Source organism: Magallana gigas, chromosome 9 (genome assembly GCF_963853765.1).
Source record: "Magallana gigas chromosome 9, xbMagGiga1.1, whole genome shotgun sequence".
NCBI lineage: Eukaryota > Metazoa > Mollusca > Bivalvia > Ostreida > Ostreidae > Magallana > Magallana gigas.
Window position 1 is genome coordinate 40,504,192 of NC_088861.1, and position 26,189 is coordinate 40,530,380.

A 26,189-nucleotide genomic window follows, 5' to 3' on the forward strand; every position below is an offset into this window, starting at 1 on the left:
TAATGATGAAAATATGGGGTTCAGTTTCAAAATATTCTATATTTTGTAAAAATACAGTACTTTTTAAATTATTTTAAATCAAACTGATCATGCTGATTACTTCTAGCTATCAATGTATCATTATTGCCGATCATTCCTTTAAAAGGAATATTTGTTATTCTATTTCAGTTACTTTGAAGGCCTTGTGTGAAAAATGAGGGGAGGGTGTGTGTCTTACAATGTAACATGATAGGCAATAATTTATAGATATTTATACGCACTATTTAATAAAAAAATTTATTTCAATGTTTGTTTTTATTGAAAATTAATATACACGAACAAATTAAAAATTGAATATATATTTATACATATTTATTCTTATAAATTTGAATAATCAAATGTATGTGATTAGCCTATAGATATCATTTTTTTTTTTTTACAATGGATGGAAAATCGCATTAGTGATAAAATACAATCGTCGTTTCATAATATATGCTTACTTATGTTTACGCCCAAACTTACGCCTACCTATGAGTGGACGTAAAATTTTGGCTAACTTAAGTCGGACGTAAATATTCAAACTAGTCCTGTATATACAACGGCGCACGACTCTTTATGAAACGAGACCCAGACATCTATCCGCAAAACAATACAGGTGCTGGGTTAGTTTTTATGATTGTAAACGTAAAGCTGAACCAGAGTTGTTAGGATGTGCGGCCATGTTATCTTTTAGGCGACATCAGGAAATTCGAAACTGGACCACATGATCCCTGCCATCGTTGATTTATCTGACAGTTATTCTAAAATTTATATGCCAGTAAAGAATTTTTTATATAAGATTTAAAACAATTTACTGCATGGCTATATTGGCCCTATGTCAAGGTCTGAACCCCTGAACAAGGTGTCATGAATTTCACAATTTTGGTAGAGGGCGTTATGGACATCATTGTCATGCATTAAGAGACAGTGTCAGTAATCATTGAGCTTTGTCCATATTATAAGTGGAAAGTGTAAAAAATTATTTTTCCTTGATATTGTTATGTTGATTAATATAGGTAAGCGGTATTTTAGAAATGTGGTATTTTTGGCCACATGGTCATTGTTTCCATGGCAACAACCAAAAATAGACAAAAACGCTAAAATACGAACAAATCATCAAATTTGTAAAAATAACAATGCATATCAACATAAAATTTTGTTAAGTTTGAAAAAAATTGATAACACTAAATTTTGCATTACTTTGGAAATCAGAATGTCACAGTATTATTTCCCAAATTGCTTTTTTAACATTTTTCTTTGTAAAATTTAAAGTATTTTAAAAAATTAATTTCTCTAAAAAGCAACCTGAATTTGTTCTGATTCTATATTAAATAAAAAATTCTTACATTGGTTTATAAGATTCATCAGTGAAAAACGGTAGTCAATGTGTATAAAAAAAATAACATTAAAAGCAAAGTAACAAAACTTTGATTTTGAATATGTAATATTATCCCCCTTTTATGGAACTCTTCTGCGGCGGAGGTTCAATTAAACTAACAGGAAGGGAAACCAAACATGTTGTCTGCTCAGTTGGTTGTAGTCTGCTTGAATTTGCAGAGGACTTACAGCAACTTGTAATGGTAGGTGATATTTTTTAAATATGTCTGATCTATGTCAAAAATATTTAATGTAAAACATCTATATTGCTTCATAAACGGATAAAAAATTTGACTTTTTGATTGATTTTACAGGGAGTTGTGGTTGCTTGATGTTTGTTTAAAATTGCAGAGGAATGACATCTGATTCAACTTGTAAATGTAAGTGTTGTTCTGTCAACATATGTGATGAGTTTAGAATAATTTCAATTAAATTGTTAATTTGTAAAATGAAAATACACTCTTTACCAATTTTCCACAGATTTTTAGAAAGAATTGGAATGAACTTTATCTTAATTGTCATCCGTTTGAAGTTGCAGAGATATGACAGCATCTTTTGAAAGTAAGTGTATTTTTGTCAGTATGTTTGATGGATTTCAAATAAGTTACCAGTAATAATGTAAAGCATTCATAAATTAATGCAAATTTATATGAAAAATACATAACCCCCCACCCCTATCTCTTCCCCCCCCCCCCACCCCCCACTAAACATATAAAATGTTTATTATACATTTTCTTTCAATGGGCAATTTTAATTTTCAATTTTTAATTCCAAATCAAGCCTCCATAATGATAAGATTACACTATCATAGTTAGATTCTCAGATGTAGTACATGTATGTTTGTTTTGGAAATACATGTATGCTCAATATCAGATCATAAACAAGCTTTTATATTTATAAGATATCTTGTTCTCTTTTAGGTGGAAATAAGTTTGTCTGTAGCTTTTTCACACCAAATGATACCTGTGGACATATCATATACAAAAAGACCTGGCCAAGGCATTCCTCTGACATGTTGTAATCTTTCCATAGATGCACAGCTCCGACAGTTTTCAATTTGTCGGAGTATAAAATCAGAATCAGAATTATTGATAATAAGGGGAGGTTTCTTCAGTGAAGATGATGAAATACTTACCATCTGTCCAAAACACAGGTATGTGACATGTCTTACGAATGTATCATGTTTCATAATATGGTTATGAGTATCAGACAATTAAATTCAAAGACTTACAGAATTTGAATTAAACACCTTTATCAATAAGAACATGTGATTATTTTTGAAAGAGTTGCTTGTAAATCTCTGAATTAACAGAAAAAATGACCCATAGATATTTCCTTTGCTTAATAGTGAATTAGGTTTTTCTCTCTATCATTTTCTCTCTATCTCTATCTCAAAGCATCTAATTTAATTGAAGTAATTGTGCCTCCAGTTTGACGATGACTGACACTAGCTTGTAAATGACAAATTCATATGTTGTTTGCTTTGTTTTGTTTTTAATGTTCTCTCTCTCTCTCTCTCTCTCTCTCTCTCTCTCTCTCTCTCTCTCTCTCTGTTGATAAATAAAGCATTGGTACAGTAAATATACTTTTAAAAAACCAGATTGTGACAGTCTTCATGAAAACTTTTCAAACTAACAGCTACTAGGACCAGTAGTCTGTCAAAATATATTGGCCTGCAAAAAATTTACTTGCCCCCATATATCCGTGTGTGTAACATTAAAAATTGGCTACAAATTGTTTTAAACATTTTGCTTTTAAAATATTTACAAGTCCATCATACTTGTCAATTTTTTAATTTCACTGGCAAGAATAAAAAATTCTCTGGCCGCAGTCTTCTTACCACTGAGTTTTTGTAATGACTGATGTTACAGTCCAAATTAAATAAATTCTTTACTGCGAGCACTTTCAGCCATGTTGGCTCTTCAAACAGTTATACAAAATTAAACGTAGGTAATCAAATAATTGATTTGCTTTTTATTATCTCACCTGAGCTGAAAGCTCAAGTGAGCATTTCTGATTACTTTCTGATTACATCTATTGTCTGTCTTTCCATCCATCTGTAAACATTTTGCATTTTTGACTTCTCTCCAGAACCACTGGGTCAATTTTAACAAAGGAATATAAGTAAAGAAAATCTTTTGAAAAGTCTTTTAAAAAAGGGATTTGATGTTTAACATAGGAATGTGTGCAGTAAATTTTAAAGATTTTTTTAAACAAGGTATGCTCTTAATTGTTATTTTAGATATTTTGTTCTGATACCATGAAATTAATTTGATGAGCTATTGTTGCTCAGATTAGTGATGTGGCTTCTAGGCCTCTTGTTTGAATTTGTTAGATGATATCTAAATCATTTACTGTAATAGTTTTTTAACTTCTACAGGAGTGTGTTCCAATTGTAGAAAACATCTTGTAAAAAGGATGGAATCAGATAAGGAGAATACACAAGGGGAAAATGAAGTAGACACATATCCAGTTGGTTCTGCTGAAGTTCTTCACAAAGGATGGGCTTTGAAGTCAAAACGCGAGTTTAATTAAGTGATTCACTGAATCTCAAAAGAGAAGTTTGAGGTTGGAGAAAGCAGTGGTCATAAACTTGACCCAGAAGATATAGCCTCCAAGATGAGAAGAGTGAGAAATGCAGAAGGAAAGCGCATCTTCAGAAATAATGAGTTCCTATCAGGAAATCAAGTTTCCAGCTATATCTGCAGATTGGCCTTAAAAAGAGGAGGATTCTTGTTGTGATCAGATGGTTAAAGAAGAGGACCTAGAAGCTGAAAATGATTTAGACAATTTTAGAAGCTTGGCCACTTTAGCATCTTATTAGAACTTCTAATTCACTATTATTAGGCCACCCGAGTCACTCAGGTGACCTATTAATTGCTATCTGTATTTGTCCGTCATCATTCGTTGTATGTTGGTTGTAAACTTTTGAACATTTTTACTCACTCACCTGAGCAACAATTGCCTTAATTCTGATCAAATTAGCATAACAGTATCAAAATATCTTGACAACTAAGTACAGTAGATCTTGCCAAAAAAAATGAAAATCTGCAAATTTTTATCCATCTCTTTTTTTTTTTGGTAATACAAAGCCCCTTTTGTTGTTGTACCTGTAAGAAGATTTTTCTCTATTCCTATGTTCCCCCCTCCCCATCTCGTGGCCCCACTTTTCTCTAGGGAATCATAGTTTCATCAAACTTAAATCTGCATAACCTGTTCTTTCACACTAAGTAATGAGTTTTGGACCGAAAACTTTTCCAGAATATTTTTAAAAATTTTCTCTATAAATTCCGATGTAAAAATTCAAACCGCCATCACGGCCCCACCCTACCACTAGGGACTGAGATTTTGCAAACTTGAATTAACACTACCCAAAATGCCTCTACACAAGTTAAAGCTTTTCTGGCCAAATAGTCTTTAAAAAGAAGATTTTTAAAGATTTTCTCCATATATCTATGTAAAACTTCATCCTCCATTGTGGCCTCACCCTACCCCTGGACTATTATTTAAAGAAACTTGAATCTATACGATCTGGGGATGCTTCCAACCAAATTTGGGCTTTCCTTGCCTAATAGTTTTGAGATTTTTAAAGATTTTATCTATATATAAAAATGTATCCCCATTGTGGCCCCGCCCTACCTCCAGGGACCATGATTTGAACAAACTTGAGTCTACACTATCTGAGGATGGTTACATACCAATTTGAGCTTTCTAGGTCTAATTGTTTTTGAGAAGAAGATTTTAAAAGATGTTCTCTATATATTCCTATGTTAAACTTGATCCCCAAATTGTGGCCCCACCCTACCCCCGGGGACCATGATTTGGACAAACTTGAATCTACGCTATCTGACGATGCTCCCATTTTAATTTGAGCCTTTCTGGCCCCATAGTTTTTGAGAAGAAGATTTTTAAAGATTTTCTCTTTATAACTTTATCCCCCTATTGTGGACCCGCCCTACCCCCGGGGACCATGATATGATCAAATTGAATCTACACTACCTGAGGATGCTTCTAGTCTAATTTGAGCTTTTTTGGCTTAATAGTTTTTGAGAAGAAGATTTTGAAAGATTTTCTCTATATATTCCTATGCAAAACTTGATCCCCCTATTGTGGCCCCACCCTACCCCCGGGGAGCATGATTTGGACAAACTTGAATCTACACTACCTGAGGATGCTTCTATTCTAATTTGAGCTTTTCTGGCTTGATAGTTTTTGAGAAGAAGATTTTTTAAGATTTTCTCTATATATTCCTATACAAAACTTGATCCCCCTATTGTGGCCCCACCCTACCCCCGGGGATAATTATTTGGATAAACTTGAATCTACACTACCTGAGGATGCTTCTATTTCAATTTGAGCTTCTCTGGCCTAATTGTTTATGAGAGTAAGATTTTTTAAGATTTTCTCTATATATTCCTATGTAAAAACCCATTCCCCCATCGTGGCCCCACCATACATGTACCACCAGGGAGTATGAGTTGAAGAAATTTGAATCTACACTACCGGAGAGTGCTTCCACTTTAATTTGAGCTTTTCTGGCCTAATAGTTTTTGACAAGAAGATTTTAAAAGATTTTCTCTATATATTCATTTGTAAAACTCGATCCCCTTATTGTCGCCCCACCCTACCCCCGGGGACCATGATTTGAACAAACTACAATTTACACTATCTGAGGATGCTCCCACTTTAATTTGAGCTGTTTTGGCCTGATAGTTTTTTAGAAGAAGATTTTTCAAAGATTTTTTCTATATATTCCTTTGTAAAACTTGATCCCCCTCTTGTGGCCCCTCCCTATTCCCGGGGGCCATGATTTGAACAAACTTGAATCTACACTACCTGAGAATGCCTCCACACAAGTTTAAGCTTTTCAGGCCTAAAAGTTTTTGAGAAGAAGATTTTTGAAAAATACCAACAAATTTTTAATCATTCTCAGTTATCTTCCCTTTAAAGAAGGCGTGGCCCTTCATTTGAACAAACTCTAATCCCCTTTACCTAGTGGTTCTTTGTGCCAAATTTGGTTGAAATCTGTCCAGCGGATGTGAAAATGTGAAAAGTTTACAACGACGACAACGAACAAATTGTGATCGAAAAAGCTCACTTGAGCCTTTGATAATTTTGATTTTTAAAAAGAATTTTCGTTGATTATTAATTAGCAAAGCTTGATTGAGAATAAAAATAAAAACAAATTAGTAATCTTCAAGTACAATAATGTTTAACATATATAAAACAAAAGACAATACTCTTCCGATTTCTCGGTTTTAAAACCCAACAATTCGAGTCTATTGTATTAAAATAGTGGTATAGATTAAACCTTTGATTAGGTATGGGTAATTTATATATACACATCTTAAAAGAATTGAGGAAATGCTTTCAACAAACATCTATATTTAGCGTACGTAACGGAAAATATGAAAACAATAGTTATGTAGCAATTTAGATATGATAAGCTTTATTTAAAGTCTGCATGTAGATTTTAAGGCAACAAACTCTAATTTGACTGAAAAAAGAAATAATTAAAATAAATATCAGTTAACAGTGAACAAAAGAAAAAAAAATAATGACAAATAATCCAAAACTGACTGATTCTGCCTTTCAAAGTTTCTCCTAAGTCGTAGTAAAAGACTAAAAATATTTGATCAAACCAACTTTTTATTTCAAAGACCTCTCATCAGCGTTTAAAGAACATTTTGAGTGAGTTGATTATTATGTGGAAGTCGGTATAAAATAGCCCAGGGCCGGACAAAAATGAAAAAAACAGATGTTAGTTGCAATTTTGGATTTTGGGCTTTGGTAAAAGTATATTGTGGGATTGAAGGCGATTCATGTACATGAAGTTTAAAATAATGTGAGATATGTGTAGTTTATGCTGCGCTTACCCCAACAGTCACACTGTAAAATCTATTGTAATCATTATAGAATACAAAATTCTACTGATAAACAAATTTATTTGACAAGTTTAATACAACAGAAATACCAATTCAATTTATTGATAAGCAACAGCGAAAAAAATTAAATTTTGTTTGCTTTCTGCAATATCTTGTATCACAAACGCTGATCTAAAACAAAAATAACAAACAAGTGTACTTAAATATGTATTTATAATTTAACGAGGTTCCTGTAATATAGACACACAAACAATGTAAACTCTCTTTTATAATTACACTTACAAATAATGAACATAGACAACAAAATATATGTATCATATTTAAAATGTCAAGGCATATCTGATTGGTAATGATTTAACAGTATATCCTCTTTTAATGAAAACGCAACCTTCAAAGCATCTTAGATGGTGTGTTTAAATAAGTAAGAAAATTGTTCAGTATTTTTAACTTTTCAATGTAACTACCATTCATTGAAGGATGAGCACTAATGGATCCTATTCATATCGTTAGATGGTTGAAGAAACACCTGAAAAACAATGATCAGAATTATCCCAATAATTCCCAATATCACGGAAACAATCACATGCGTGCGCGCACTTCTTGACTGTCTTTCCGCTTCTATCACATCCCCGGCTTCTGCTGCTTGATTAGCCTGTTAAAAAAGAAAAAGTTCATCAGAAAGAAAATAAATACAAAAGTTTGCAAACATTTTTAAAAAACAACGCTCTATGAACTAGAAACATTTTAATGCACTTGAAGTATTCAAGGTTCAATAAAATGAAAACTGAATCGACTTTCATAAAATTTATAATATTTATCCATTGTTCTATTGCATAATTCGTTGTAAATCTTTGACTTTGCTACATAATAATTTTCTTTTAATTTTAATTATATCAATTCCATGAACAACATATGATTTGTTTATAAGATTATATAACAATTTGAAATTTACCACACTGAAGGTTGGAAACCTTTATTGTTAAAATCTCATCCATTTGAAACATATGGGCATGCAAAACAAATCAGAAGTAATTATTATATTCAGCATTGGTTGGTACAACAAATATGCTTATACTCAATTAGAGTCACGCTTTCAGCGAAGATTATTCTCCCATCCCTTATATGGAACTGTTATAAATATGATATTTACATTGCTAGCAGCAATAATAGCACATATTCCCGTCGGCCAAAAGCAGCACAAACAAGAGAGGACAGCCGGAGCCATCCAATCCCGGTATTGGGCTCGGTTGACAACTGTAGGCGCAACTCCAGGCTGTCTGACCTGCACAAAGATAAATACAAAACTTGATGTCCTTATTGATGCAAATAATTACAGCCAAAAATTAAGCATTCAATAAAACATGCGTTACATGGATTCAAATATAAATAGTGAAAATGTCCAAAAATAACGTAATAAAAATATAATTGTGTCTGTTTTCTTGACATCCCTCGTCTATTTTAGGCATTTTTATTGTTTGATTTCATTTTTTATGTATTGTATCATGACATTGTATTAAAACTTAAACCCAAATTTGCATCAAGGTTTCTAGTTCATCCTTCACAAGCCAATGAAAAAAACACCGCAGAAAATGAACGTCCTGCTAAAACCTGGGTCGCATGAATGTCCGTTTTTTAATACGTAGATCACCAGCGACCAGGCACAGTTTAGGCCACAACCTTTTACGTTTCTACCAATTTGTTCTTCTTAAGTCTACTCAAAATTAGACATAAACTAAATACTTACTATATGTTTACGCATTTACAAAAGTTATTCACTAAAGAACTTAGATGGTAGTTTTCGTACAAGCAATGAGAGTATTTTATATACTGCTAAAGATATATGATGTCCTTTGGCCTTATTGTCTGTCAAAAATATCGGATTTGATAGTTTAAGCAAAGTGTAGTACTACTTTCCGTAAGTCTAAGTATATAATTGATGCAGGTACGCGCAGCATATAAAGTGATTTCAGGTTGAAAATACTGCCTGCGCTAAATGTAATTAAGGGTATGTGCTCATATGCTTGAATACATATATGAAAAAACATTACTGTACCACTGATGTCATATCTTGGCCCTGGGGGTTGTATAGCGGTTGGTAACTGTGTTGGTTGCCTGGATATTGAAAGCCATGCGGTGCTAAAGAAATAAAAACACAAAATATTAAACAAAAAAAAAAAACCTAAATTTTAGTATAATTCACAAAATAAAACAAAAACATTATTAATTGATGTGTCTTTACACTTATAGCGAAAATATAACATTATTTCCAAAATTCACATTAATTTTGGAACAATCATTTGGTTATTAATTCATTAAAAAGTAAGTTATGCTGACAAATTGAATATGCCGTATAATTAAGGAAAGTTCATCATATATTTGTCATATCAAAATTTATTTTTCAGTAAATGTCAGGATCCAAAAATTTTTAAGTACATTTTCACATTTAATTCAATTTAATACCTTATCTGTTAAACAATGAACAGTTATATTTTTTAAATCACAAAGTTACAAAACAAAGATCATATATTAGTAATGGCATTCGGAAATTGTTGTTATAATCATTAATCATATCACAAATAGAATTATTATACATGTATAAGGTACAATAAAATCCAAATAAATCGGTTCAATTATCATGCATGTTCCGAAAAATAAACAAATAATGCGAAACAACTCACGTTCTGATACTGTAACAGACGACATGGTGTTCTGCCCGGTGCTTGTTAAATATTGGATAAATAGTCGCAATGTAAGATCTCTTTTAGAGTTTTTAAGTAAATTTTAGACCAAACGCAATTAGATATATGATAGAACATTTCCTGATTTTCATTTATAAATGCTTCAAATTTCAGTATGGGAAGGCAGTGAAGTAAAATTTATGTAATGAGGAAATTAAATAAACGGAAATGGAAATAAACGGAATTACAGGGTTTATATCCATGCATTTCCTCCTGGACCTTGTCTTTAATTTTTGTTTTCTTTCAAAATGCTTGAATCTACTTAAATGATTACGATTCGGGAAATATTTATTCAGAAATCTATAAAATTGAATAAGTGCTTTTTATGTAAATATTGCGTTGTTTGATGGGAAAACAGCTATCATTTAACAGTCATTAGGTTTAATTGTTTTCATTCTTTGGTAATTTGATTCATATCGCTGTTATCTTTGAAAATATGTCATAAAAGTATTAATGCCTACTGATTCCACTTCCCATACATCAAACAAACTCAAAAATGTGCTGAGAAAAGTTATTAATCAGCATATGATAACATGTATTAATAAGTTAAAAAAAATATAATTAATTAAATTAAGTTTTCTTTACATGTATTAATTAGTTAAAGAAACATACTCAATTTAATGTAAAAAAAAGTTTATTCTAAAACAAAGATTTACAAAGACGGGACAAAAGTGAAAATGTGGATAAAGTACATCATTTATGTACTTTATATAATTTTTAAAGTACATTTATTTCATCAAAAACAAGGTTCTAGTTTTGTAAAAAAAGAATATGAATTTCAGTTATGTTTTAATATCTCACTAAATACATTGTAGATGTCTTTTGAAGTAACAGGTGCGAATTTGTTATTTCGTCTCTCGATGAATGGTTTTTTAATATTCTTCTTACATGTAACAGTCAAAGCAGGTCTTTCAAATACCTTCTATTCATCAAGAAAAAAACGTAACTGAATTTAGAAGTGGTTTTTTTTTAATAACTTTTTTGCATGTAGAAAACAATAAAATATATCAAATGATTGTCACTTCGTGACTTCAAATATTGTGCTTATTATTTAACTAGAAAAGGCATGAATGATTTTACACGCAAGACACCAGTCATGAATAATTTTCTTTTAATATATTTTGTGCAAAACATCATTAAGCAGTGAAATGTGCAAAAACACAAATCATACTTTTAAAGTACAACTAGCAGATAAGTATACAGATAATCTATTTTCACTTGATTTTTCTTCTGTCAACCAGTCTTAGTGAAGGAGAATACACATCAGAAATGGTACAGTTTACAATCAGTAATATATATGTAGTTTTATTTTAAAAAGTTAAATTATTCAAAGTCCTACAAATAATTCTGGTATTCACTCAAAACAAATACAAATAATTATGAAATAGATATCAATGCAAAAACGAGGGGGGAAACTGAGATATATTGAATGATATTATAATTAATATGTTTACTATTGTTCTGGATATAGAAGTCCGTTTGTGAGAGACTATGAGTTGTATTTTAATCTGGAGAGAGCAAGAAAGAGAAATATGCTTTCTTTTACGTGAATCTTAATAAGTGTTGTCTTTTAACCTATCTATAAAAACATAAAGATAGATACGACGCCTCAGTTGAATAACATACAGGTAAATCGGTCCTGAAGTGTATTCATGTGACTTCACCAGTCGCCATGTTTCGTTCTGTACGATTTGTACTGTGTTTATGAACAGAACGTAACGCTTTTGTAAGGAAAGGTTCGCTTCTTGCACGGCACGGTTCGATTTACTTACTTATTTTACGTTCAAACAGTACTAAACGGATGTTTATTGACAAGGACGACGATTAATGTAAACTATAATTAAAAAATTGTGAGAATTTTTTTTTACCCAAAATACGAAAGCGCGAAAGGACAACAACACTGATCGCCGTTATTTCCCTGACCTGATTGACAACAATCATTGTTTATACAAAGATAATTTAAAAGATAACATTATGCATAACTGTTAAAAACGATAAACCGTTAAATCCATTAAAAATTGGATAATTGATAATGATAATGTCAATACAAATTTTTTATAGACGTTAATTTTAGTACGCATTATCTAATCAAGTATCTATGGTAATCAAAAGTCATGGTACGCATAACATTGAACTTATCTCTTTGTTATTTCCGCCATTTAATGCCTAATCTGTTAGGCAATAATATTCGACCTTTGTTGTCAAGAGGACGTGATCAATTATGAGAAGATTACAATGACCTGATAAATATAACTTCCTGGTTGCGTGCATTTTGAATAAAGGTTACATCTCAATGATCATGGTTCGAGCATTTTTTAAAATGTTATCTTTAATCATTATATCAAATATTTAATTCCCGACAATAAGCGAGGGCTTCACCGACGTTATAAGCATCCGGTGTTTCTCTACCATGACGCATAAATGATATTAGGACTCGGACATTAAAAAACCGGGATTTAAACAGCTGTTTCCTTAACGTAAGAAAATAATTAAAAATTTCAAAACTCACAAGGATGTTAACTTGGTTGGTATGTGATTGAAGCAACTCAAAAGTCCATCGCATTTTACAGGATCGAACACATAGCAACCAGGTTCGACTCCAATCCATCTTTTAACTTCGATACAGTATTTATTTCTTCATCAACAACAGTAACTGTACATATAAATCATTGTAAGAATTGTCAGCAATGTTTTTGTAAGATTAAAAAGTATTGCAGTTGTTGTCTGCCTTATAAAGCATAGTACGATGAGTAGAAAATAACACGAATAACGATGATGAACACGTAGATGATTATTCCCAACACTATGGACACAATCACGAATTTGCGCGCGCGGATTGACTGCGCTTGCGCTTCAACAACGTCCCCATTAGCTGCTGCAGACCTCGCCTGTGTGAAAAAAAAACATCATGTATTTAAATCTCAGAAATTAAATTCGGATATGATTTCTTATTTTATATTTCTTAGACTTTTGTATTAAAACAAGCAATGCTTTTAAATATTTAAAAATTGTAAAGTGAAATTTACAGAAAAAAAATATTGCAAGCTTTCCGAGAAGAAAGGTACAACTTTGTCCGTTCTTGTTTTTGGAATAAACACAAATTTAATGTCACCAAAACAGCCAAAAACAATTAAAAAGAACACGTTTTTTGCACCATTTCTGTAATATGAACTAGCAAAACAAGATATTTGGAAGCCTATGCTCACTAGTGATGCCCCTGCACAGATGTGAATATGCAAAATAAGCAAAGGCTGCTTTTAACAGGAATAATATTAAGTAAAACTAAGTAAATGTTGACAATTATGTACTAAGCGATAAAACAACATTAATTTTATAACAAGCATTCTGAGAGTATTGCATAAGCAATACAAGTCCCCTACCGGTTTGTAGATATTTGTGAAAAGAATGCACTGTAACATAGCAGAATATCATTTCTTACCGTCTCAACAGACCAACTCGATAATGAATCCGATTGTAATAATACAAAAAACCCTGTCGATTAAATTTACAACACAATGCTTGACACTATTTTACAGAACCTTTTTGTTTGTTAGAAACAATAAAAGGAATTGTCCAAGTAATGCATGGTATTATTACTGACAACATACTTTCCTCGTTTATTTGATACACATCGAGCCCGATAACGAACCCGAACATTAAATATTGGAATATAAAAAATTAATGTCAAATAGACGCTACAAAAGTGTAAACTTGATCTGTAGTTTGACATTTTGAAGCTGTTCAGCAGTTTCATATTATTCCTCAAACGCATAAAGAAAAAAGTGGGGAAAACTGAAGTGGTAAAGACAGACGGACGAACAGACGGACAGACTGGCGGACGCAGAGAAAAGCTATAGTCCCCTCCGGTGAAAACCGGTTGGGGACTAAAAAAGAGACTAAATATAAATAAATTTTGCAAGAGTTTAAAAATATATATCATGATACTTATATATTTGTTGCGTCTCTTTAAAGTTAATTCTTTTTTTTTTTTCAAATCAATAGTTGCATTTATCGCTTAAAACTATAATCTATATTAAATAATAATTGTAGGTTGATTTTTATAAACAAAATATTTCAAAAACATTTCCTCTAAATAAAGCAACATATTTCGTTGTCCAAGTTTTTTTGTTTGTGCTAGGAATATTTATTAGTTTATTAAAGAGAAAAAAAAAGCTATCAGTGTATTTTATTCGTCCTTAACATTGGTTCCCAAAGACACCAATCTAGTTTGCATCTCACTTTGCAAAATTAAAGATATTTTACTGAACGATCTCTACTCAATAAAATGAACTATCCATCCCAAGTCGAAGAAAAAATGTTATTTTTTTAGCCTAACTATTTTTTTTTATTCAATACCAATTCATTAGAAATAAAAATTTCTGATAGGGCTCCTAAAGAAAGATAAATGTATTTCATTGAATTGAACAAGAATCCCACTTGTTTAAGGCAACATAATTGTCCTGATCCAGAAACTGCACATAATCTGCAAAGAAAATGAAACATAAACGCACCTTGACTGCTGCAAGTATAGCAATGATCCCCGTGGGCCAGAAGCAGAAAAAGCAGGCTAGAACGGCGGGCACCATCCACTCCTGCTGGGGAGGGACTGGACTCACGACGAACGGGGCGGGACCAGGCTGTGTTAGCTAAATGAAATGATGTAGTCCTGAGAAACAATTTGGAAATACTTCATATACAGTACATCGCATAAATCAAAAATAAAATTGAAACAAATCTTAAAATAATAATTAAATTATATACAATATATCAGCATTTATATGTCAAGATATTGTCGAGGGTTGTTTCCAGTACGCCATTTCTATTTTTCATTTCTTGTAAAAATAATTATAGCTATTTACAGTCAAACATGTTTAAGAGGCCTAGTCGAGAGAACTTAAGACAGGTGGCCTCTTATTCCAGTTCGCGATCGTCTCACAAGTCATTAGTACGGTTTATGTGTAGTAACTAAATTTATCCATAGTTTATTCTACGACACAAAATAATGATTTTCCTCACAACTTTTTCAAGAAAACTATATATATATATATATATATATATATATATATATATATATATATATATATATATATATATATATATATATTGATTATTACGTATGTATAACTCTGTAAAATCTTATTTTGGAAACAGATTATTTATTTTTTTTAATTCTGCGGCCATATCGAAGCCATTGTTTGGAACACGTGCGTATGTCACTTATTATCTCGGACATATCTTTGTGCAATACTATTTTCAAAACATCAATAATTCCCTGTATAACCCTGTTGTTTGAAATACGTAACCATATTGAGCAGTTCAAATTATATTATGATGATTAATAAAACATTGAATATCATTACAGAATCGCGATCAATTGCAATTGGCGTTTGAAAAATTGTTAATAACATGGTGGGTAAAGATTTGACTGGGGGCTGGCCACGTTACATGAGTGGCCGCTCATTCCGGGACAAATATGTAAGAAAAATCGTTCGGGTGAAAGAGAACTGGCCGCTTGTCAAGAGTGGCGGCTGTTTTTTGAGTGGTCGCTAAGAAAATTTTGACTGCATAATTTATTTGATAAAAAATAATACCAATAAAAAGATTGGTTACCACTACAGTCATTGGCTGCTGCCCTGCATTGCCGCTTATCGGATGATATTGGCAGCTCGGAAATTGAGCGCCAATCGGTGGGGTCTGATATTTGTAGCCCGGATCTTGAGGCCCTGACGATGGTTGAAAATGGTAGCCCGGATGCTGAGGCTCTGTTGGCGGTTGAAATCGGTAACCTTCATGCTGAGGCTCGGGTGGCTGTTGATATTGTGTGTCTACATACTGACCAACAGCTTGTTTATCATGGTTTTCCTGATTACCTCCCTGTGTGAGTTTGGACTGTTCATTTGGGTCAGCAGCTTCACTGTAGCTTGGAGGCACTGGAATTTAAAAAATCACATGTTGTCATTACTGTGAAAGTGTTTGCAAACAAATGGACATTGAAAATGTCAATTTACAATGTTATCCTATTGTATCAAGAATAATAATGTTACCTGTCGGTATGAGATAATGACCCAAAACCGGCTTCAATGTTTAAGACTGATTTTATATGGATTTGTTCTAAAATATTTATACATCGTACTAAGTATAAACTTTTTCACAGTGTTCACAATATTCACTTATTAAGAATTTTGTAACTTTTACGGAATTGAATAATTTTAATATGTATGGAACTATGAATTTAGAACTATAAAGATTAAGAGATAATGACATACATCTTACCAGCCTACATCTGCCAACTCTCCCATACTATGTACATGTAATGATTTGACGTTAACACACATCCTTTTACTCTCCCTTAAATCACTTTTATATATGACAATATAACAATGGGGTGGAACTAAAATCCAACACCTGGCTACATACAATAATAAATTATTAAAGAACGATTTTTGCCAAAGAAAAATCTTAGCTGACAGAGTTAGAGAGATAGAGAGAATACTTATTAAAAATGTCAGAATCAATCAACACTTCATGATTGTAACAAAGTATGTAGTGTCTGCTGTTTCAACAATATAGTATATGTACATTCACATTTATGCTAAGTAAAATTTTGTTCAATTTGACCTTATAATTATATATGGAAAATTAAAATATTAATTGCACGTCCAGTTTGTGGAGAACTAAAGTAATTTCAACATATATCGTTATACTTAAAGGTTGTATATGTATAATTAACAGTAATATAAGTTTATTTTCTATACACCGCTGGACATTAAACTTTAATTCTAAATAAATATCATGACAGTTTCTCTGTCTCTCTCTTTCTCTCTCAAACAAGCAAACAAACATACGAATTAATATGAAAAAACTTCAAATCAAAGTAAACCAAACTGAAAAAGGTACATTGTACTTGATCTTACGGCCGGTCAAAAAATGTAAGTATACGCTAAAGATACTCTTTTCAAGTACAACTGCTGGATCTGTGCCGGCGACTCTAACACACAGGGCACGGAAGACAACTCTCGTATTGCTCTCTTACACTTCAACAAAAGCACATCTCTCACCTTTCACCACCTTTAATGCGAGTCAAAGAAAGAGAAAATCATATTGCGTCTTCCCCATAATTTTTAAAATCAATTAGAAAACAACATTAGTGCATGATAAGAAACAAGATTGAAACCAAAACATGAGTTGGGATAAGATCAATTTTTCTAATCCCCTAATGACCAAGCTTGTTATTACTGGGGTATACTATACAGCACTTTGATCGATAAACTGCATGCAAACTGAATTATTAACAGTCTACTTACCGTATAAAATGTAATAGTTTCAAACAATCACTCTTTCAGAATTAAGGATCGATTTTACAACGTTAATTGTAGATGTATAATTATCAAATTAATAATTTCTAAATTTTAAACAATTAAATAAATATGGAATTACACAGCAATAACATGACAGGTTTCCGTGACCCGAGGTATGAAGAAAATCGATTTATGAAACAAAGCTAACAGAGCCTACAAGTTAGATTCTGTTTAGCTGTAGATCAATACTTACGACCAGCTTTGTTATCGATAGAATTCATTATGCATCTATTGGAACGATACTCTTGGGTTTCCTTCTGTTAATAACACCATGTGTGTTTAAACGCTTCCACAATACCGTATTTATAGGAATAATAAATAAAATTTATCTTTTAACAGCGCTTTCGTTGTGTTTTGAAGGTATTACTCCTAGTCAAAAATTTGAATATAGAGCGGACCAAGAACAAAGCAACTTATAGTGATGTCGTATCCCGATCCCGATGAAAAATTTAATGCCAATTCAATACATAGAGGTAAATATGTACATGTAACAAGGGTACAGCAAAGCGGAGCATCCCCTCGCGAAATGAAATTTTGTGGGGGTGTATTATTAAGGATATACATGTCATTGAAGAAAATAAATATCTATCTCCTTAAAACCTCTTTGAATTAAAATATTTCTATTATTCCTATTCCCTTGCACTCTCTGGGGTGTATCCATTGTGGAGGGGGGGGGGGTTACCTGATTTTACAATTCCTCCAATTACTATCGAAATCGCACCATAAATGTTTTAAACTTTAGTAATATATACATACAGTAGTTTATCTTTTTATCCAATGACATATATTACGCAATAGTGTGGGCATATTTAAATCCATAATGAATCTGAAACGTATTACTAAAGATCCAGCCATTTGTAGTTTGCCAATGTAAAAAATTCCTATCGTTTTTTTTTCAAACTCGATTTCTTTTAAATAGAGTATCTACACCGTTTAATATGAAATCAATTCCCGGTTAATCTTCTGAACACTGAACCTGTTCTTTTCATAATAATTTTGGAAAAATAGCCCGAAATTCGGCTTAGACGGTTGATTCTTTTGAGTAAATTTGGAGGAATATATTTTCTGCTCGTTTCAATTTTTCACTTCGGACATCCTTCTTACTCACCATTTCTATTATTTGAAAATGATTTGGGTTTGTCCTGTGATCATGCTTATTAAGTATAGGATAGGTTTGATGAACATACATGCGAGGGTTTTCTTTAAATCCTACTTAAAAGACTGAAATGGCCACGCATACACACACACGCAAAGCAGCGATGCTATATGCCCTTCACAAGTTGCGCGAGGGGATAAAGGTAGCAAGAGACAGTCTAATAAAGTACCCGGTCAATATGTATGCCCCCTTCGAAGAAGGGAGGGCATATTGCTTTGCTGCTGTCTGTCGGTCGATCCACCAACAGTTTCTGTTCATTTTCTTCGCAGAGGAAGAACATATTGAAAAGAAATTTGGTATACAGTACAGGTTTATCATGAGAATATTTAGGTCAAGTTCGATATTGGGTACGATCGAGCAATTTTCAACAGAGTTATGGGCCTTGGACGTAGAAAAATTCCAGTTCTTTGCAGTTTCCGCTCATTTACTTCGCAGAGGATGAACATATTGAAATGAAATTTGGTATACAGCTTTATCATGATTATATCTAAGTCAAGTTTGATTTTGGGTATGATAGAGCAATGTTCGACAGAGTTATACCCATTGGACTTAGACAAATTCTAGTTATTTGCGGTTTTCACTCAATTTCTTCGCAGAGGATAAAAATATTTGAATGTAATTAGGTATAAAGGTTTATCAGGATAATATCTAATTCAATTTAGATTTTGGGTATTATAGAGCAATTTTCGACATAGTTATGGCCCTTGGACGTAGAAAAATTCCAGTTATTTGCAGTTTCCGCTCATTTTCTTCGCAGAGGGGGAACATATTGAAATGGAATTTAGTATACAGGTTTATCATGATAATATCTAGGTCAAGTTTGATTTTGGGTATTATAGAGCAATGTTCGACAGAGTTATACCCCTTGGACTTCCAATTCCAGTTATTTACAGTCATTTTCTTTGTGGATGTTTCCAAGGGAGGGGGCATACGTGTTTTACAATCATCTCTTGTTTTTGTAAAATTGAGAGTTGCTGTAGCTGAAGCAACGATGAAAACCAAGATGACTCCCTAGAAAGTCTCAAAGATGCAGCGTCCGAAATGCAAGATTTGTCTTCATCAGCTTTCTACGGATGACGCCAATAATGCAAATGAAAGCGATATAGTTTTGAAAACGCCGTTTAGGAATCCCGAGATCAATTCCATGAATGGCTGTTGTTTAACAAACGAACAGATCTTATATTAGAAAGAATGAACATGTCGAAAAGCATGAGAGGGTTCCATTTGGTTTAAAGGATTAAAGTGTTCTTTGTTTTAAACAAGTCTTCGAAAAGGAAGTAAAGCGAAAGTTTGTAGATGACTGTGGATTATGAAGGGGACATTCTATGAAAATAACTGAATTCCTGACAAATCAGGGGGTTTAAGAAAAACTAAACAAGAAGAAAATAAATATTGTAAAAGAGTTAAAAGGACACAAGTTATATTATATCCGCAACCAGAAACATATGCCATCAAGACAATGAAGAGATATTACCATATCAGTCTGATTTCAAAAATAACAAAGAATAATTACTTCATTTGATTAAATGCCCAATGAAGAAATGAAAGTGGTTGTAGAGTACCTAGATGAGTGACAAGGTTCATCCTTTCATTGGAATGCGAATAGAACAACCCAACCTTACAAAAGAACCACCACTGAACAACAATCAGTGCTAAGGGAATGCGTGAGGTACGAGAAGATGCCAATATAGATCCTACAAAATGTCAATTCATTGGATCAAGATGATCCTATCAATATAAAGCCAGTCAAAATGAAAAGTACAGATATGAAAGAGAACAGAAACCAAAGTTTGCCAGTAAAAAAAACCCCACTGCAAATGATTTCCAAATTCTTATAAACTAACTTCAATCTCCATTTTAACTTTAATTAGAGCAATTCATGCAAACAATGATCAAAAACCCCAAATGTCATTTCATTTTCTCACGAACAGCTGTGCTGTTAGATATGAAAGAATGTGCTTCACATGGATCTGCTGTAGAAATTGATAGAACATTTAATTTGGTTGATTGCTATTTGACAACAATGTTATTCACCAATCCAATTCGTTGAGGAAAGAAACAGTGAAGGGGCATATTACACTGTAATATTTTAGTAATCCGGTGAAGTTTAGGCTATGACCTGCCGGAAGAAAAATTCACCTCTGGCACAGACGAGGAAAAAGCATTGGTGAATGCAAATAAACAAACTTTTATAGATTCTCTGTGCTTGTCATCTTCAGTAAAATGTCATAAGTAACCTGAACATCACTGAAGCAGCAAAAACAATTTATTACAAGAATAGAATTCCTGAGTCCCCCGCCGGTCAAGCAGTATACTAGTATCGAGTCCATCGACCAATGCTGATTTTCGAACTTGACCAAAGTATTAGTGGTATATACAATTGGTATAAATTTAATGAAAATCTGTCAAAATTTGTAGGCATGAGAGCGCTTACAAGGTCAATTTTTGGATAAAACGGAGTCATTATTGCGGTCAAAGTACCATTACTCCAACAAAAAGTATCGACCAATGCTGATTTTCGAACTTGACCAAGGTAATAGTGGTATAAACATTTGGTATAAATTTAATGAAAATCTGTCAAAATTTGTAGGCATGAGAGCGCTTACAAGGTCAATTTTTGGATAAAACAGAGTCATAATTGCGGTCAAAGTCTCATAACTCCAACAAAAAGTATCGACCAATGCTGATTTTCAAACTCGTCCAAGGTAATAGTAGTATATACAATTGGTATAAAGTTAGTGAAAATCCGTCAAAATTTGTAGGCATGAGAGCGCTTACAAGGTCAATTTTTGGATAAAACAGAGTCATTATTGCGGTCAAAGTACCATAACTCCAACAAAAAGTATCGACCAATGCTGATTTTCGAACTTGACCAAGGTAATAGTAGTATATACATTTGGTATAAATTTAATGAAAATCCGTCAAAATGTGTAGGCATGAGAGCGCTTACAAAAAAGTGTGACGGACGGACACACAGACGCACGGACACACGGACGCACGGACGGACGCCCGGCATTTCTATGTCCCCGCACCGCGTTGCGGCGGGGGACAAAAATCCAATTCTTCTAACAGTCTTGTAATGATCCTGAAAAGAAAACAAGAAATTCTTGATTAATTTGAAGACAATATTTAATGAGAAACTCTTTTAAACGATTAAAGTAAAAGTTTACACCCCAAGCTTTGAAATTAAAAAATTCCCCATCTATGGAAAAATATTTTTTGTGAGGATATGAACAGTACGATTAAATTGATTGGCGATTGGAAAGTATCTAAACTTGCGTAACTAATTGAATGTTTTAAGAAAGGAATTCAAGAAAGTCAGTTGATGGACAACAGAGGGGCACTCCACGAACGAGGAAAATACGAATCGGCAACTTAATCCAAGTACTTATTTGTCCCAGATGAGTAGCAATAAACGATGAACACGGGTTTAAATGGACTCTCAATTTTAGAGTCTTTATTTTCTGGCATACTTTCTCTTCCGCCTGACGTTATTCCAGAGACAATGCTAGGGTAAAAATCCATAGGCTCTTGTATGCACATACTCTGTGGAATCGTTAGATTTCGTGGTGGCTCATTTTTGAGGAATTCGTGGGTATCCCTTATCCACGAATTAATAACATCCTCCACGAATTAATAAATGAATGTTATAATTGTCATGTTTCCTTTTGTAAGTATAAGAGAATACACGACATTACTTCCGAATGAAACCGTAAAATTTTAGCAATCCACAAGGTATTTACAGTATCAAAAAGGTTATGATTAATTTAACCCATTCTATGCTACGCCGTTACGTTACAATTTTTCAAATAAAGAAACAAAACAAAAATACCAGAATTATATCGTCTTCGCTAGCCAAGGGTTTTCGGTCCACTTTGCTCCCCATAAACCCTTGGCGGATTTCATTACGAAAACTCGGTGATGTGGTGGCGCCATCTAGCCAGCAACTTGAGTTGCACCCCTATTTACATTTTATTCGAATTAAACAACGGGTTATATACATAATTAATCATATCATTAATACAACTTGAAAACATGTCGACTACCGAATTTTGGGGTGTTGCTAAAACGCGGAACGGAAAACGGAACGGAAAGCGGAACGGAACGGAAAACGGAAAATCTTATCTAATGTTATTTACTTCATAGCTTTGTTAATCATGTAAAAAAGGATACACTTTATACAATTTTTGATTTTTTTTGAAAGATTAGCAATATTAAATAATTTATTCAAGAATAACTATTTCCTCAAAATTAACAGTACATACATTGATCTCTATATTCTGTCCCAAAATATCCACGATTCACATTGTGCAGAATAACTCGATATTTATATATACCTAAGGGTTCAAGCGATTCTCTTTCAGAAGTATTAAAAATTCCCATTATTTTTTCTTTAAAACGTCCTCTCTAGCTAATCAGCTGGTTTTAATACACGGCTGAAAACAAAGTCTACGGGGTTTTGCATTTCAACATCTATTTCAATTGCATCTTTTACAGGTATGTCTATTTTTTAAAATCGTCCAAATGTGCTGATTGAGTATTTTGGGATCGACAGACTATAGTCCCAATTTATAATCGGAAAATCAAACCAGTCAACGTCAAGAACTCTCTATTCGGATCATATTTATAAAGCTGCAGGAATGAACAACTGCCAAGTAATGCAAACGTAAACAAAATTGCATTGCTTAAAATAATAGTTTTACTAAGTACCGGGTATTTTAATGTTTAATCAGAGACATAAATAATATGTTATATTATTTATGTCTCTGGTAAAATGTATTTTAATTTTAAATGACATACGGGGTTTTTTCATCTCAATGATACTGTATCGTCTGTATGATTTGAGATCGTATAGAATAGCGAAAATTCAATTTTGATGTAAGTATAAACATCATATTTGAAATATAAAAATACTCATAAAATACATGAATCGCTTTCACTACCTGCGTACGTTATGCTGATATGCCAGCAATACCATATAAGAAAAATAAGTAAAAATTTATAACTAATTTTCTTTTTAAATCGTGTTAATGTTTCACAATTCGTATACATTTGATTTTTTCGTTTCATACTCAACTACAATGCTAAATTTGATGGACATACATAAGAATATCAATAAGACAGCAACATGTTGATAATCATTCATTACATATGAATAAATGATACAAAGTAAATCGTTTCTGGCCAGTTTTTATCCTTTTACAGCGATAAACTTGATATGATATTTTCCGTTTTCCTTTCCGTTCCGCTTTCCGTTCCGTTTTCCGTTCCGCGTTTTAGCAACACCCCGAATTTTGGAACATAAGGGTTTATGGGGAACATAAGGGTTTATGGGGTGCAAAGTGGACCGAAAACCCTTGGCTAGCGAAGGTGGAATTATATTCACATTCATTTTTTTATTCAAAAGTACCTTACAATATGAATGTGTGGATGAATCGATTTCGTAAATGTCCAAATTGCATGTATAATGTCAAAGTGTAGTTAAATTAAAAAAAGAAGAAATCCTTTAAAAAGCCAAATTTCATTAATAACATCACGCGTGGATCCAGAAAATTTATCCAAGGTGGGGGGGGGGGGGGGGGGGTAAAGTTCTTTCGGCCTCAGGGTGTTTGAAATACAACCCGGGATAAATCCCCATACAACCTTGATTGGACCTGTATAACTAGTATTGACAAGGAGGAGGGTCTAAGACCTATTTTTGGTCATTATACTAATGAATTTCGATGAATTTAAATTAAGCACTCCTCTAGATCCGCACAAGAGCACATATAAAAGTTTGCTAAAGCGGCCACAATAATTCGTTTAGGTTTGCTTAGTCAATCAGCTATATTGGAAGCCTTCTATTTGCTCTAAATTACATAAAAAAAGTAGCAGGCGATTCATGGCCATTGCAAATAGAATGTTGCAGCGCCATTGGCCAAGATGAACTTTAGGAAAGCAGGTTCAATAGGTTAAGTAGCCTATTAAATCCATGAATATACAGTTATTTCTGCTCAATCTTATATTTGCCTGACCCCGCATTTTAATGATTTAGCCCCGCTTTAAAGCCCAACACACAATCAAATCCATTTAAGGAGAAATTTTGATTTAGCCCAAATGTTAATCAATTATTTGACAATGTGAGCCAACAGGACTAAACTTACTGAGATGAAAATAACTCTGTATACAATGTTTGGACACATTTTAGCAAGTGATGGAGATCAACCAAGCAAATGCTTAAAGTTTACAGTTTGATCAAAGACATCATTATACATGTTTAATTAATGTGAGGGCTCAAATGAACATTTTTCTCAAACATAGGTACAATGTAAATACTAGGGTCAGGAGGAAAACGTCAGAAAACTTGCATTTGTCGTCAATAGTTCAAAGTATAAGAATGTGAAATGTAATCATGTATGACATATATTTGGGACATTCTTAAGACACCTCTGAACCCTTTGTGTGAAATCACAGTAACTGCGACCGTGAATCCTCTGAAGTGTGGTTAATTTTACCGAGTCTTTAAATGGTATGTTCCTTTAGTTTCTTTGGTTCGGAGCACTTTGATCAAACTCTAAAATCTTCCTCATGCATCAATTTCTCAAATTAAGATAACACTTGATGATATCCCGCGGGAATTAACACTTTACACATAAATGACACCAATGCTTAAATGTTGATCCATATTTTTTTTATCATTTTATTTCTTTTTTTTTCATTATATACTTTGTCTAAATCTTTCTTGATTGTTTCTTAATCCATTTTATTTAAAATTGACTCAAACAACTCAAATTGCTCAGCTGGATATTTAGCTTAGAGATGAATATTCTAAACTGTCAGGTGGTCCCACTTCGCTAGCTTCTATCTATTCAAACTAAAATAGCGCATTCAAGAAACGAATTGCCTTATTTCATTTATTCAGCATTGTTCAAATCTTAACTTCCATGTATATTATTCAAGTAAGTCCTTAAAAAATATATTCACTGTTTACGTAGTTATTCAATATTATTTCATGGCAAGGCTATATTTCAATACTCCCATTAACTAGGATCCGCCAAAGCGGGACCACTACCTTACTCTCATTTTTGCTATTTCGAGCTGAATTATCGAAAATGAACGTAGGTTTTTAATTTATTTCTCATTAATTATTTATCAGGTTAAATTCAATCATATCTTACGGACATCATATCACATGTGTTGTAATACCAAAGGTATAGGCAGTTACTCTGGTGCAGGCGTTTTGTAGTTTATTGGCGAAACGTCTTGATTTATGAATATAGATAATTCATTGCTTTAGACTGGTTTTAAACATTTTGCAATCCCTCCAGTTAGCATACCGCAACCTATTAGTGATAAATTGGCCTTCTATATGGAAAAAATGAGTCCCAGGTTATAGCTCAACAGTTCATAATGGGTTTCACTGCATAAGGAGCGTATAACTTCATTAATGTTTGAAAATATTATAAGAACGGGGGGGGGGGGTTATAGAAGTCGTCCGATTTCAGGGATACTGGCTCCAGTCTTTAACAGTATCTCTTTTGTTTGTAAAAAGGTATATATTTTTTTTTAGTAATTACACATATCATTAGTGCCCTCTTATTTTTCTTGATTATCATTCAAGGGCACATTGTGTAGCAAATGTACAATCAAGAATTGACCTAAAATTTTTGAGAAAATA

General features: G+C 32.8%; 1 protein-coding gene and 1 long non-coding RNA gene across 4 annotated transcripts; one reads left to right on the plus strand and one right to left on the minus strand.

Moving 5' to 3' along the window:
• Positions 1-941: 941 nt before the first annotated feature.
• Positions 942-4,194, plus strand: LOC105344972 (uncharacterized). Its single transcript, XR_010709790.1, has 5 exons — positions 942-1,598; positions 1,710-1,775; positions 1,876-1,956; positions 2,316-2,548; positions 3,776-4,194. It is a non-coding gene; the product is annotated as an uncharacterized lncRNA (long non-coding RNA).
• Positions 4,195-7,474: 3,280 nt separating this feature from the next.
• On the minus strand, positions 7,475-17,807 carry LOC117692329 (proline-rich transmembrane protein 1). Of its 3 annotated transcripts, none has more exons than XM_066071479.1 (7): positions 17,570-17,807; positions 15,629-15,948; positions 14,530-14,664; positions 12,528-12,906; positions 9,334-9,416; positions 8,431-8,562; positions 7,475-7,932 (listed from the first exon to the last, which is right to left on the minus strand). In XM_066071479.1, the coding sequence occupies exons 1-4, from the start codon at positions 17,595-17,597 to the stop codon at positions 12,748-12,750; spliced, it is 642 nt and encodes a 213-aa protein (XP_065927551.1). In that variant the 5' UTR covers positions 17,598-17,807; the 3' UTR covers positions 7,475-7,932; positions 8,431-8,562; positions 9,334-9,416; positions 12,528-12,747. The 3 variants fall into 3 exon arrangements, with proteins under 3 accessions (XP_065927551.1, XP_034335762.2, XP_065927552.1); XM_034479871.2 differs by having other exon boundaries at positions 9,959-12,906; XM_066071480.1 differs by lacking the exons at positions 7,475-7,932; positions 8,431-8,562; positions 9,334-9,416; positions 12,528-12,906 and adding an exon at positions 13,439-13,510.
• Positions 17,808-26,189: the final 8,382 nt, after the last annotated feature.